The sequence below is a fragment of the Mirounga leonina genome, unplaced genomic scaffold, assembly GCF_011800145.1.
Source record: "Mirounga leonina isolate KUSES-001 unplaced genomic scaffold, KU_Mleo_1.0 Mir_115, whole genome shotgun sequence".
In the NCBI taxonomy this organism is placed as follows: domain Eukaryota; kingdom Metazoa; phylum Chordata; class Mammalia; order Carnivora; family Phocidae; genus Mirounga; species Mirounga leonina.
The window spans coordinates 97,388,847-97,401,456 of record NW_023270268.1 but is presented as its reverse complement, the minus strand read 5'-3'; the positions used below and the strand labels follow the sequence as shown (position 1 = coordinate 97,401,456).

Below are 12,610 nucleotides of genomic sequence, written 5' to 3'. Positions count from 1 at the left end.
GCAGGACCAGTCTGCGCTCAGCAGCACCACCCCTCCCCAAACCCGGCCCACTGTCCTTCCCTTCCTTCTGCCCTGCTGGACTCCATTCTGCTTTTTCCACAAACCACGGCCAGTTTGGGCCAGTTCTGATACCAGCTACCTTCTTCAGCAGGTCACAAACTCCTCTGACAATTGGACCGTCTCCAGCATTGCAGCCAGCCAGCACCGCCTGACCCTCACCAGACTCGACCCTGGGAGTTTGTATGAAGTGGAGATGGCAGCTTACAACTGTGGAGGCGAAGGCCAGACAGCCATGGTCACCTTCCGAACTGGTAAGAGTCACACATTGCCCCCAGCTCGGGGTTTTGTGGGCCTGAGCAAATCCTGCCAGGCCCAGGAGGGGAAGCCCTGCTCACCTTGGCCCAGCTGTTCACCTTGAACTTTATCTTCCTTTCAGCTGTTGCCTCCCATGTGGTTTATGAGCCCAGGCTGAGGTCCTGTGTCTCATCAGGAGAGCTGCCAGCTGACCTCTCTGGCCACCGCCCCCCTTGCATACCCGTGTGTGTACCCACACACATGCACACACACACACACACAGTCGCACGCTGGGGCCAGGCACAGTACCATAATGGTCAGGCAGAGCTAGGAATCCGACCACACTGCCAATGTCCTGTATGATTTGCATCACCTTGTTAGACGCCCCCCCAGCAGAGTCTCAGGCTCAAAGAACTCTCTGGAAAGGGAGACCTAATACATGCTCCCCCATCCGCTGGTTTCGATCCCATTTCCCTCCAGGACGGCGGCCCAAACCTGACGTCATGGCCAGCAAGGAGCAGCAGATCCAGAGAGACGACCCCGGAGCCAGCCCCCAGAGCAGCAGTCAGCCAGACCACGGCCGCCTCTCTCGTAAGCCCCCAGCAGCTCAGAGGGGCGGGAGCGAGCAGGAGTCAGGACTGGAACCAGGCCCACCGCCTCAGAAGGCTCACTGCTGCAGGTGGAATGGGGTCTTATTCCGTGGGTCCGGGAAGCCTTATGATATTTTCCTGGCATCTCCCCAGCCAACCCCAATAAGAAAACGTAGATTAGAGTTTTTCAAGTAAAATGTTAGTCTGACATGGGGGGTAAGGATTGCTAACCCTGTGGGTCCAGACAGCACAGAGGAGAGAGCCACAGACTCTGGGCCCTCCACAGTCCGACATTGCAGAAGCATGGTTCTAGGGGCCCTAGCTCAAGGGCTTCTTCTGGGAGAAGGTGACCCAGGTAGCTCTGGAAGATCTGATACGGCCACCAGATGGGGAAGGTTGGTGGGGGCAGGTAACAGGCCCCAGTCAGGAACAGGCCAAGTCCAATTGCAATACAACTACCTTATCGTGTCCCTCCTGCTTCCTTCTTCCCTCACGTATGGTTTCCTCCAGCCCCTGAAGCTCCAGACAGACCCACTATCTCCATGGCCTCTGAGACGTCAGTGTATGTGACCTGGATTCCCCGTGGGAATGGTGGCTTCCCAATCCAGTCCTTCCGTGTGGAGTACAAGAAGCTAAAGAAAGTGGGGGACTGGATTCTGGCCACCAGTGCCATCCCTCCTTCCCGGCTCTCAGTGGAGATCACTGGCCTAGAGAAAGGTAGGGGTCTGGCCCCTGTCCCACCTGGTCCTCCAGCTGTCCCCGACCCCTCAGAAAACAGTCAAAACTTTGGAGGCTCTTCTTTCTGCTGGTCTGCGCCCCCCCATCTTGCGTACATGGATGCTCTTGGTGGTGTCCCCTCCATCCTACAAACCCTTCCTTATCTTCCCTCTTTCCATAAGAGGTCCATAGCTCTCCCCTCTGTGGCTCCTTTCTGAAGAAGATGGGAGTTCTTGTGTCCTTTGGGGACTGGCGTTTGGGGAAGGGCTACCCAAAAGATCCCTCCAGGTTCTGGGTGTGCTGGGTGGGGGTGGGTCAGAAGAGTGTTTTCGAGCTCCTGGGTTCAAGTGAGTGTCTCTTACCAGGCACCTCCTACAAGTTCCGTGTCAGGGCTCTGAACATGCTGGGGGAGAGTGAGCCCAGCGCCCCCTCCCGGCCGTATGTGGTGTCGAGCTATAGTGGCCGTGTGTACGAGAGGCCTGTGGCAGGCCCTTACATCACCTTCACTGATGCTGTCAACGAGACCACCATCATGCTCAAGTGGATGGTAAGTGGCCTCGCACAGAGTGCAACGGGGAGACGGGGCCTAGCTTCATGATGACAGGGGCTGGCTGCTGCAGCAGGAGCAGGAAGGAATCACTTTTCTGCCCTCCTAAGATCCTTCCCCTTAAGTGGCCACCTCCCAAACCCCCCATACCTGGGAATTGAGCCAGAGAGCCTCATCCTTATGGTACCCAGGCAGGTTTAGAGGGGACTTACATCTTTGGAGAAATGGCCATTTCTGGTCTCCAAGAGCTGGGGGACCTTTAGGCTAAATAACAAGTGATCTTACAGCCTTCCCCCAGAAAGCCTTGGAAATATCAGCAGAAGTATTTTCTAGGCTCCCTCAGTGAATTTTTAAACTCCAGGCTGGGGTAAAATTTCTGTCCAGTGCTTCTATTCACATGATTTCTCTGCTCCATGGGCAACTTGTTTTTCTTCTCCATTCCCTATAGTATATTCCAGCAAGTAACAACAACACCCCAATCCATGGCTTTTATATCTATTATCGACCCACAGACAGTGACAATGATAGTGACTACAAGAAGGATATGGTGGAAGGTAAGCAGCACCTCAGGTGAAATGGCTTTCTCTCTTGGCAAGGGGGGCCTAGGTGTTGGTGAAAGCATAAAACCTGGGCTGGTGGGCCACAAAGCATCCATGCGCATATCATGGACCCGTGACACACCTAGGGTCATCAAGATCATAAACCCACATGCTTCCTTTCCTCCAGTGCTCCTCCGCCCCAGGGTGCCCTGCGGCATTCACAGCACCAGCCCAGACACACACACCCCTGTCCGAGTCCAACTGTGACTGGTTCCAGACAGACCAATGCATATCACTACGTGCGACTTTCTTGCTTTGTTTGCCAGGGGATCGATACTGGCATTCCATCAGCCACCTGCAGCCAGAGACCTCCTACGACATTAAGATGCAGTGCTTCAATGAGGGTGGGGAGAGTGAGTTCAGCAACGTGATGATCTGCGAAACCAAAGGTGATTCTCTAGGCTCTCTGCTCTCCTCTTGCTATTCCATGTGGCCGGCTGGTAACTCTTCCCCATGAAGACGCCTTATTTGCTAAGTACTCCTAAGCCTTGCCATTTTTAACCCTTCTGTTCATTTTCCTGGGCCTCAGCTATGAATAGGGTTGCCATCCTGATGGCTTAAAGGAAGTGGGGAATTAACTCATACGTGATGAACTCATGGAATAGAACCCATCCTTAAGGTCAGAACTTTCTATAAACACTATAGTCCGATAAATTTTGGTACTTACATTGGTTGGTTTACTGAATTTAACTACAATTCCATGGCGTAGGAAAGAAACTGAGCAAGTTCACTTAGCCAGTTAGGGGTGGAGCACACTTTGGGCCCAATTCATCTAACGACAAGCCTGGATTCTTTCTCTGCACTGAAGCATGTTAAACATCTCCACATAATAACTTGTTAATATTTGCACCTTGGTCAAGTGGATAGATACCACCATCTCCATTTTGCAAATATGGAAACGTCTAACGGAGGTATATTGCAAAGAACAGAATCAGGAGAGGATCACAAAGGAATAGGAATGGAGACAAAAAAGAATCCATTTTCCCGACATTGGCAACATTGTCTCTCTAGCTTTGCGCTGCTTTCCTCCCCTATTCAGCAAAGGCGGAGTGCCCCCTGTGTGCACTCCCTGCCCGCTTCCCCCCTGTGCAGGGAAGGGAGGGGCTGGAAGTCCTGCAGCACGTGGCACACAGAGTGCCCGGGGCAAAGAGCAGAGGCTTCACCCCGGCTCCTAGGGCTTGAAGCTTCAGGTGGGTCTAGCCTGGGGCACAGGGTCTGCCTGCAAGTAGCGCCCGGTGGTTGGAGGGTGTGGCATCTAGAAGGAGAACGAGAGAGGGAATGCTCAGGGAAGGGCCCGGGGGTTCCGTGGGCATTGGATCATCAAGGACCCTGTGGCCGTGGGGTCGAGAGGGCTTCCTGGTGTCTCTGCAGGAGCGGGCTGGGGGAGAGCGTGGCGCCTGTGAAGTATGGGCGAAGAGAAGGGACGAGTTGGAGTCTGTCCTGAGGATGTGGGGGTAGGACCAGGGCCCGCTAGCACATCGGGGCCGGGGGAGAGTGACGGGAGTTCAGAGTGAACTCAGAGTGAGGTGTCTAGCACAAAGTGCGCAGGGATGATGTTGCCATTTATTGAAGTGGGGAAGCCAGAAGAGCAGCAGAGCCCAGGAGAAGGGAAGGAGCAAGGGGAAACCACTCAGAGACTTCCTGGGGCTGATTCTTCCGAGACCCTGAAAGAGAAGCAGGTCTGTCGGCAGGGGAGGGCCCCGGGCACAGGGACTTGGCAGCCATCAGGACACAGGACAGAGTAGAGAGAGTGTGGCCTGAGAGGGTCGAGGAGGGCTGGCAGTTCTGAGAAGACAGAAAAAGGCAAGCGGCAGCCCTCGGAGAGGTAGCGGGAGATCCCCAGCCGTGCTGTCAGGGTCGAGAGGCAGACGGCTGTGCACGGGAGTTAACAGGTCAGACAGGTCAGACGCAGCCCGCTACTAGCATGAGCCACAGGAGGAGCCGCCGTCGTGTTGGAGAAGTGGTGGTTCCCGGTTACTGAATGTCCTAGCGCGTCTCCCCACCTCCATCTCCCTGCTCTGCGGCCAGGCTCAGACCTAGGACTTTGCATCCCTTATCTGCCCAGGAATAGCAAATCCATGGGTAAATTCTGCCATTCCCAGTTCTTTTGCTGGTTTCATGCATTTTTTTAAAGATTTTATTTACTTATTTGAGAGAGAGAGTGAGAGAGAGAGCAGGAATGGGGTGAGGGGCAGAGGGAGAAGCAGGCTCCCTACTGAGCAAGGAGCCTGATGCGGGGCTCGATCCCAGCATTCCGGGATCATGACCTGAGCCGAAGGCAGACGCTTAACTGACTGAGCCACTCAGGTGCCCCTCATGCATTTTTTTTTTTTTTTTTTAAAGATTTTCTTCCAAAAGTTCACCGGCTATTCTCTGAGAAAAGCCCTACACCTCTTCTGCCCAAAAGACCCAGTCTGATTCAGTGCTTGGTTCACAAATATCTCAGGTTGTGTTTTGAAATAGAAGGTTCAGTTCCCTTCAGCAATACCAAATCCCCATTAGAGGCCAGTTTCATGCTGAGCTTGGACACCGCACTCATCTAATACAGAGTTTGAGGCACTGCCTTGTGAGTTTGACCCCATTTCCCAGTCCCACGGAATCAGGTTTGTTGTTGGTGCTGTTTTTTGTTTGTTGGGAGGGAAATGTCAAATAATCGATGCTGAAGTGAGTTTTGTCCACAATTACAGCCCGGAAGTCTTCTGGTCAGCCCGGTCGGCTCCCACCCCCAACTCTGGCCCCACCTCAGCTGCCACCCCCGGAAACCGCAGAGCGGCCTGTGGGCACCGGGGCCATGGTGGCACGCTCCAGCGACCTGCCCTACCTGATTGTTGGGGTCGTCCTAGGCTCCATCGTCCTCATCATTGTCGCCTTCATCCCCTTCTGTTTGTGGAGGGCCTGGTCTAAGCAAAGTGAGTGAGTGACCCCACCTCGGCACCTCGGGGAGGAGCCCAGGGAGGGGAGGAGGCGCCCTGCTTCGCATTCACTAGAGCGTAAGCTCCTGGGTCCCCCCACAGGGCTCAGAGAGAGAAAAATACGCCACGCCCAGGCCCTTTCCTCCCAGTTCATGGGCCTTGGCAGATGGAAAGCATGCAGTGGAAAGTGGTCTGTCTTCTCTGAGTCTCTGGAGCTCGGTACTTATCTGGCTCCAGCTCCTTTCCATGTCTGAAGCTGCTGCCCTGACCACATGTTCGTGTTGCAAATGGACCCCTGTCCTCCCTGCTGCTTCTCTGGGCCTGTGGATGCCTTGAGCTTCCCGTCTTAGCCTGTTACCCACTAATTTCTGCTTCAAATGGCAACACGTCTGGGCAACTTGCCTCATTTAAATATTGCTTCTGTTGGCTCACCACTTCTGGCCCCTGTATCTCCTCACCCTTCTCCCCACTGCAGAAGAGAGTTCAATGTTAGAAGTGGGTGACTGGAAGAATATTCGGAGAGAGAATATTCTCATCCCTGAGGCAGCGTCAGTTCCCTGCGTACCTCATTTTACCCAGTGTAGTCAGAAGTTTTCTGAGCTTTCTGTGGTACTGGAGGCTGCCCTGGGCCTCCTTGGCCTAAGCATACCTCTGTCCTTCTGTCGTTCCAGAACATACCACAGACCTGGGTTTTCCTCGAAGTGCCCTTCTGTCCTCCTCCTGCCAGTACACTATGGTACCACTGGGGGGACTCCCGGGCCACCAGGCCGATGGGCAGCCCTACCTCAGTGGTACCAGCAGCCGGGCCTGTGCCAATGGGATCCACGGGAACAGGGGCTGCCCTTGCCCTGCAGCTGCCCTGGGCTACCCAGGCGTGAAAGCTCAGCAGCACTGCCCAGGGGTGCTTCAGCAGGTAACGTAATCCCGGGAAGGTGGGCACATAGGTGCGGGCCAGCATGGGGGGTGTTGGGCTGCCTCCTGGGGCTTTCTCCCTTCCAGCCTCGAGTCCTGGGCTGCCGGGTCTGGCTCTCTTTGGTCAGGGAGGAACGGCTCGTTCTGTCGAACAGCGAGCAGGAAAGCTACCTGGACTCTGATGTGACCTCTTTGTGACTCTTTCTTTCGAGCAGCAGGAAGGCACCAGCGGCCCGCTAACGCAGGCCACTCTTGGCACCGGATATGACCGCCCCCGTCCCCAGCTTCCCAGGTAACCGGGCCTCTCCCATCCCTGCCTTCCGCTCCGGAGCTTTCTTTCCCGAGAGCTCCTCACGCCCAGGCTCAGGCGCTGAGGGGGGCCGGGGAGGGGGGCACATCTGACAGCCCGCGCCGCCGGACTCGCCTCCCAAGGAGCTGTTGTGTTTGCAGCTGTAACGCCCTTCCTGCTTTGCGGCATGGGTTGGCCTGTCAGGCTCCTGCCCTCGCTCGGCAGGCCAGAGCAGCCACAGACAACGGGCGCGGTCCACAGGCCCCTCGGCACCTGACTGCACGTCCTTTCACGCACCCAGACCTCTCACAGACAAAAACGGAAATAGACCAGCCTTACCCACGGAAGCGGTGGTATGGCACCTCTTACTGTTCAAGTGGTCAGCCCTGATGCCCTCAGACAGGGCGGTGGGCGGACGGCCCACGCGGCCCCCACCTCACTTCTCCACCTGGTCTCGTGCCCGCAGGGGTCCCAAGTCTAGCCCAGACGAGGGCTCTTTCTTATATACGCGGCCTGATGACTCAACTCACCTGCTGCTCCAGCCCCACCAAGACTGCCGCCGCCTCCAGGAGCAGCCCGCCGCCACAGGCCAGTCAGGCGCAAGGGACGTACCCCAGAGCCCTGGGCTGGAAGCCGCCTGGGACCCTCTTTTTCACCGAGGTTGGTGCCAGGGGCAGGGCAGGAAATTGCACAGGCTGGGGAGGCCATGAAGTAGGTGTCCATAACCCCGCAGTGGCCTCGAGAGGGGGAGAGAACAGTCCTCAAAGGTGGTGTTAAGAGCCATCCAACAGCTTTTCTATGGGAGAGACAGGGAGCGAGCCTGTGGGGGCAAACCAGGTGGGGCCGGCTCTAAAAAGCTGAGAAAAGGACACATCCCCATTTCAGAGAAAGAAGCCCTTTTGGTCTCGGCATCTTAAGACCATTCACAAATTCCTACCGCCTCTCATCACACCAAGAGGCATTCTCTAATCACCCCAAATACCTTGCTTTGTTGGGTCTTGTCTCTTAATTAAGGAATGAGATGATATCAGCCATTAAGCAACGGAGTTCTCACATCACCCTCCTAACTCTGTGCTTCCACAGAGCCTTTCCTCCGGGGCCTCAGTGCACACCGCCTGCCCCACAGTCCTCCTTCGTGCCAGGCTCTTGGAAATCAGTGGACGCTTGGTTGGGGCCCATGCTGATTCGGACAATTGGCTCATGCGTCTTAGTTTCCATGGCATGAATGTCCGTTCGCATGCAGATCCTAGACTCTGTCTCTGGGAGATAAAATTCTAAGACAGCCACCTCCTAGAGCCAGACCCCAGCATCATCAAAACTGGACTCCATCTGGGGTGGGATGATTATGCCCAGAGAAATCATATCAGAGGGGTAGACTAGCAGCTTATGTCTGGAGAGAACAGGGCTCTCGTCACATTTCATGGGCTCAGCTGACTTCATCTGCTCCAGGGTATAGGCTTAGTTGCTTGAGAGTCTCGGGGGTTCCCTCACTGAAATGTGTAGGTGGGACATGGGTAACAAGTGCCCCCCCATGTCTCTGAGACCTGAGAACAGAAATGCCCTTGCCGTAGTTACGTGTTTCTGCCTCTTTTAGGGCTAGTATAACCAACTCCGTCACAGAGACTGGCCCAGTACCCTGAGCAACGGTCCCTGGTCGGTCTGGATTTTAATGTTTTCCATCTTTCTCTCCCCTCAGGGCCGCTGTGCTGCTTGGGCCTTGTACCGGTTGAAGAGGTGGACAGGCCTAACTCCTGCCAAGTGGGTGGAGGAGACTGGGGTTCCCAGCACCCCGCAGGGGCCTACCTAGGGCGGGAACTTGGGATGCAGCGCTCCCCGAGCTCACCAGTGCACGTAGCTTTTGAAACACCACCTCCTACAATTTAGGCCGAAACCAATACCCCAGAAAGACTCTATATTGTTTTTAAAAAGAGAAAATTGGTATTTATTTTTCTATAATAGCCATATTTATGTATTTATGCACTTGTAAATAAATGTATATGTGTTTTTATAATTCTGGAGAGACACAGAGAATCCTACCCATCGAGGTTTGAGGGGGAAATCAAAGAAGCCCCCGTAACAGGATTCCACCTGGCAAGAGTAACACAGACGGAGGCGGCAGCCCTTCACTGAGCGCCTCTGCCACCACCCAGGAGGCCGCACAAGGCCCCCAGAGAAGCTGCTGAGAGGACGAATCTTAGGCACACTGTCCATGACCAATGATGAGGGAAAAGCAAGGGCCCCGTCACAGGCTGGAGACACTCGTGAAGACGGCTGGACCGGGTACTACAGGAGACGTTTTCAGAAGATGCTCATGAGAATAGACTAAGATGTGTATAGTCCTATACGTATTAACAAACCTTCCAGAATCAATAATCTGTGGCAACCTATCTCTGTAAAAACAAACACTGTAACTTCTAAATAAATGTTTAGTCTTCCCTGTAACCTTCAACTTAGTCACATATGAGTCAGCATCCTCTTTAGATGTTAGGATTCAGTTTGAGTATTTGAAGAAAATCTCCACTTGTGGACATTTCAACTCTGTCAAGAGTCTGAGAGCTGGGAAAGGTAGCAGATGTCTAATTCTTTGTCTTTTTAAGTATTGTGTTAGTAACTGTTTAGTCCAAGAGGGAGACAGTGTGAAGTAGTTAAGCAGATTCGCAGCTCTCTTACTGAATGGACTCGAGGTAAAGCTTTGGTCACAGAGATACGTGTGGAAGACTGAAGTATATTCTCCAGAATGCCGTTTAGTTAAACGCTAGGCTGCATGTGCATGTGCGGTGCCTGGTAAAACTCACTTTTCTTTCCAAAGATAGACCAACATTGCCAGAGGAGTTGACCCACTAGTCATCTAAAATCAACATTTACTTACTTCCATACAACCACAGGATCAACCTTTATACCTGCAACTGGCACTAGCTGGAGGCTGAAGCTTTGCACTGAAAGCCCTAACACTCAGCCGTTCTCAGGAGGGAAACTGTGTGCTAGATTTCAGCAAAGGTGAGTTACAGATGCAATGCAGCCTGAGACTCTCAATCTGGTTACGAGTCCTGGGGCCAGACGCACTCCACCCTAGTCACCCATGGGAGAAACCAGATTCTCGGACAAGTGCACCCTCTACTGGCCAGAAGAGATACCAGGCCTGCGCTTACCTTTGTCGCATGCTTTTTCTGTCCGACAGCTAAACTGGGAAAAGCGTTCTCATCGAGATGCAACATGATCTTTAGAAAAGTTGTATTTAAAAAATACTTAAGAAATAAAATGAAGGACTGTAAGGAACATGGAAATGATAGAAGAAATAAGATGTAACTTCAGCTATGACCCTGCACTGTGGGCCTAAAAGTCACTTCCAGGAGTGGGACAGGGCCAATACTTTCAGTCCTTACTCAGCTGAGCCAGGGTCTCTCAGAGCTGGGCTGTAACTCACCTCCTAGCCCACTGGCTTTAAATTTTATTTTACTTATTTTTTTGCTCCTTGATGATCCCATGTAGTTGTCGAAATGAATTTTGGTGAACTTTATGGAAGTGATACATAAAATTGCTTTTTGCACAGCCCTGGAACCATAACAATATTGAATGGTTTTTGCTCTCAAAAAAAAAAAAAAAATTGTAGGACAGAAAAATCACTTCTAAGGCACATTAAATGAGATGAATATGTGTATTTACCTTAGCCAATAGCAGGAAAAGAGGAAAGGCATCAGGCCTCTAAATTTTAGCCTAGAAAATAAAATGGCTTAGATATTCGATTTCATTGTATTTTATATTTCTTTAGATTCAGATTATTATAGTGCCTTTTAAAAGTCTGATTCAGTCGGCAAAGGCTATATAATTTACCAATGGAAGAGTAGGACCTAGGGCAGGTGCTGGTGGGGGTGCAGAGCCCAGCTCAGGCCCACAGCTCACCCCCCGCCCCAGGCATGGCAGTCCTCCATGACAGGACAGCCGGCCTTGGCAACAGTGACTAACTGTGACACAGGGCTTCACTCGACAGCTACTTTTTCTTCCAGTGTTGGGTTTTGAGTGTACTGTGGACAAGGGTTCAAAATAGCCGAGTTACGCTGGCAGTTTACCCAGAGGTAACTCCGTGTGGACAGATTTTGGCCTCACTCTGAGAGGTGAGGCAGCTTTCTCCACAACACAGCCAGAGGCAGAGAACAGTGTGATCAGGAGAGCAGGAGTGAATGGAAAGTTATCCCCCACCAAAGCTGAACCCTGGTGGTCTCCTTCTGTCCAAAACTGAACTTCCCAAAGACTCTGATACTATACTTAAGTACGGATTTAAGGCTAAGTCTGGAATCACGTAGAAATGTAACTAAAGCTAGCTATAGGTCTTGTTCAAAATAAATTCAAAATAAACAACTGAGTATTAACTATATTGTCAAACCTACAGGATGAAGGCCTGACTTTTGTGGACGTAAGTGGTGATTCAGTCTAGTTTGATTTGGGGGGGTGGAAATAAATAATCCTGATTGGTTTTACAGAGTTGAAAAACTCAGGGAGTCTTTGCCACAGCTCTTCCATAGACTCTAAAGTCATTCTTGCTGCGATTAGAATCACAGAATTTCAGAATGGGAAAGAGACTTAGAGCTTATCCAAATCCCTCATTTGTCAGATAATAAAATGAGGCCCAGGAAGATTACGTAACTTCCCCTGGCTCTCACTACCACCTAGGGAACGGGGTTTTCCCGGAGACCAACCCCTTTATCCAGGCAGTTGCTCATTGTGGTAGCCAGCCAGCGAGGAACTGAAGCCTCCTGCCAAACAGCTACGTGAGTGCATCTGGAAGTAGCCCTTCCGGCTTCAGCCAAGCCTCGCATGGGGTGGCCCCAACTCACAGCTTGACCACAACCTCGGGAGAGACTCTGAGCCCAGAGCAGCCTGCTAAGCTGCTCCCAGATCCCTGGCCCTCAGAACCCCGGGTGAGAGAAGTGCCTGTTGCATTAAGCAATGTTCGGGGGTAACTTCATGTAGCAATGAGGAAGTAAAACCCTCAGAGCTAGGACTAGCAATTTTTGTTAGATGCTTGAAGGCACCCATCGTTTAGGGTGTACAGCAGAGGAAGTAAGGGCGCTCTCCAGTACAGAAGCTACTTGACCAGGGATTTAAGCTACTGGGCACAAACTTTTTGGATCACTTAAATGGGAACATGAAAGAATCTTTGAAAGGAAGCAAGTCCTATCTAATCTCGGGGAAGGACAGATCAGCAGGCTGGTCACAGGTTAGGAAGACTTGACGTTGCCGGGTCACCTTCTACGCTGATGTAATATCGCCTTCCTCACCTTTCCTTCTCCATGACTAACTTCTATTCTGGGACAGCTCAGTGGAGACGCTCATTCATATATATGGACCCAGAGAGCTCTGAATCTCAAATGCTAAGCTCTGTTACTAACAGGGGTCCAAATATCAGGGAGATCATTCCTAAATGGGTACAGCCATGAATCCCCATCACCGCTTACCCCCAAACGAAAAGGACAATCAAATTAGTTTAAAATGTTAAAAAAAAAAAAAAATTAGTTTAAAATGTTATGCACAATCAAAAGTGATGGTTGGAGCCAGTCTCTCAGAGTGATAGAGTGATGTAACCTATCAAGACTTAGGGGTCTACATCAAAAACAGCCAATGACTCGACTAGAACCTGGAAGAAAATGCAGAGGACGTGAAAAGCTATGGGACTACTTAGAATACTGGTAGAGCTGCAAACACCTTCAGAGAAAAGCCGCCTTGTTGACCATTTTGCAAAACATACTCCTCTG

The 12,610-nt window shown here is 52.0% G+C and overlaps 1 protein-coding gene across 5 annotated transcripts in view; it reads left to right on the top strand.

Annotated features, from left to right (window-relative positions):
- The window catches only part of BOC (BOC cell adhesion associated, oncogene regulated), a 117,093-nt gene extending 105,877 nt beyond the window's left edge, over positions 1-11,216 (top strand). For 4 of the 5 annotated variants that reach the window (XM_035000159.1, XM_035000160.1, XM_035000157.1 and 1 more), the window contains 12 exons: positions 149-311; positions 775-885; positions 1,395-1,601; positions 1,967-2,148; positions 2,597-2,702; positions 3,014-3,136; positions 5,435-5,656; positions 6,331-6,572; positions 6,787-6,863; positions 7,022-7,213; positions 7,327-7,520; positions 8,557-11,216. In XM_035000159.1, coding sequence (XP_034856050.1) covers positions 149-311; positions 775-885; positions 1,395-1,601; positions 1,967-2,148; positions 2,597-2,702; positions 3,014-3,136; positions 5,435-5,656; positions 6,331-6,572; positions 6,787-6,863; positions 7,022-7,213; positions 7,327-7,520; positions 8,557-8,744 — 2,007 coding nt within the window. In that variant the 3' untranslated portion in view covers positions 8,745-11,216. The remainder of the gene's footprint in view (positions 1-148; positions 312-774; positions 886-1,394; positions 1,602-1,966; positions 2,149-2,596; positions 2,703-3,013; positions 3,137-5,434; positions 5,657-6,330; positions 6,573-6,786; positions 6,864-7,021; positions 7,214-7,326; positions 7,521-8,556) is intronic. The other variant, XM_035000161.1, reaches the window with a different exon arrangement.
- Positions 11,217-12,610: the final 1,394 nt, after the last annotated feature.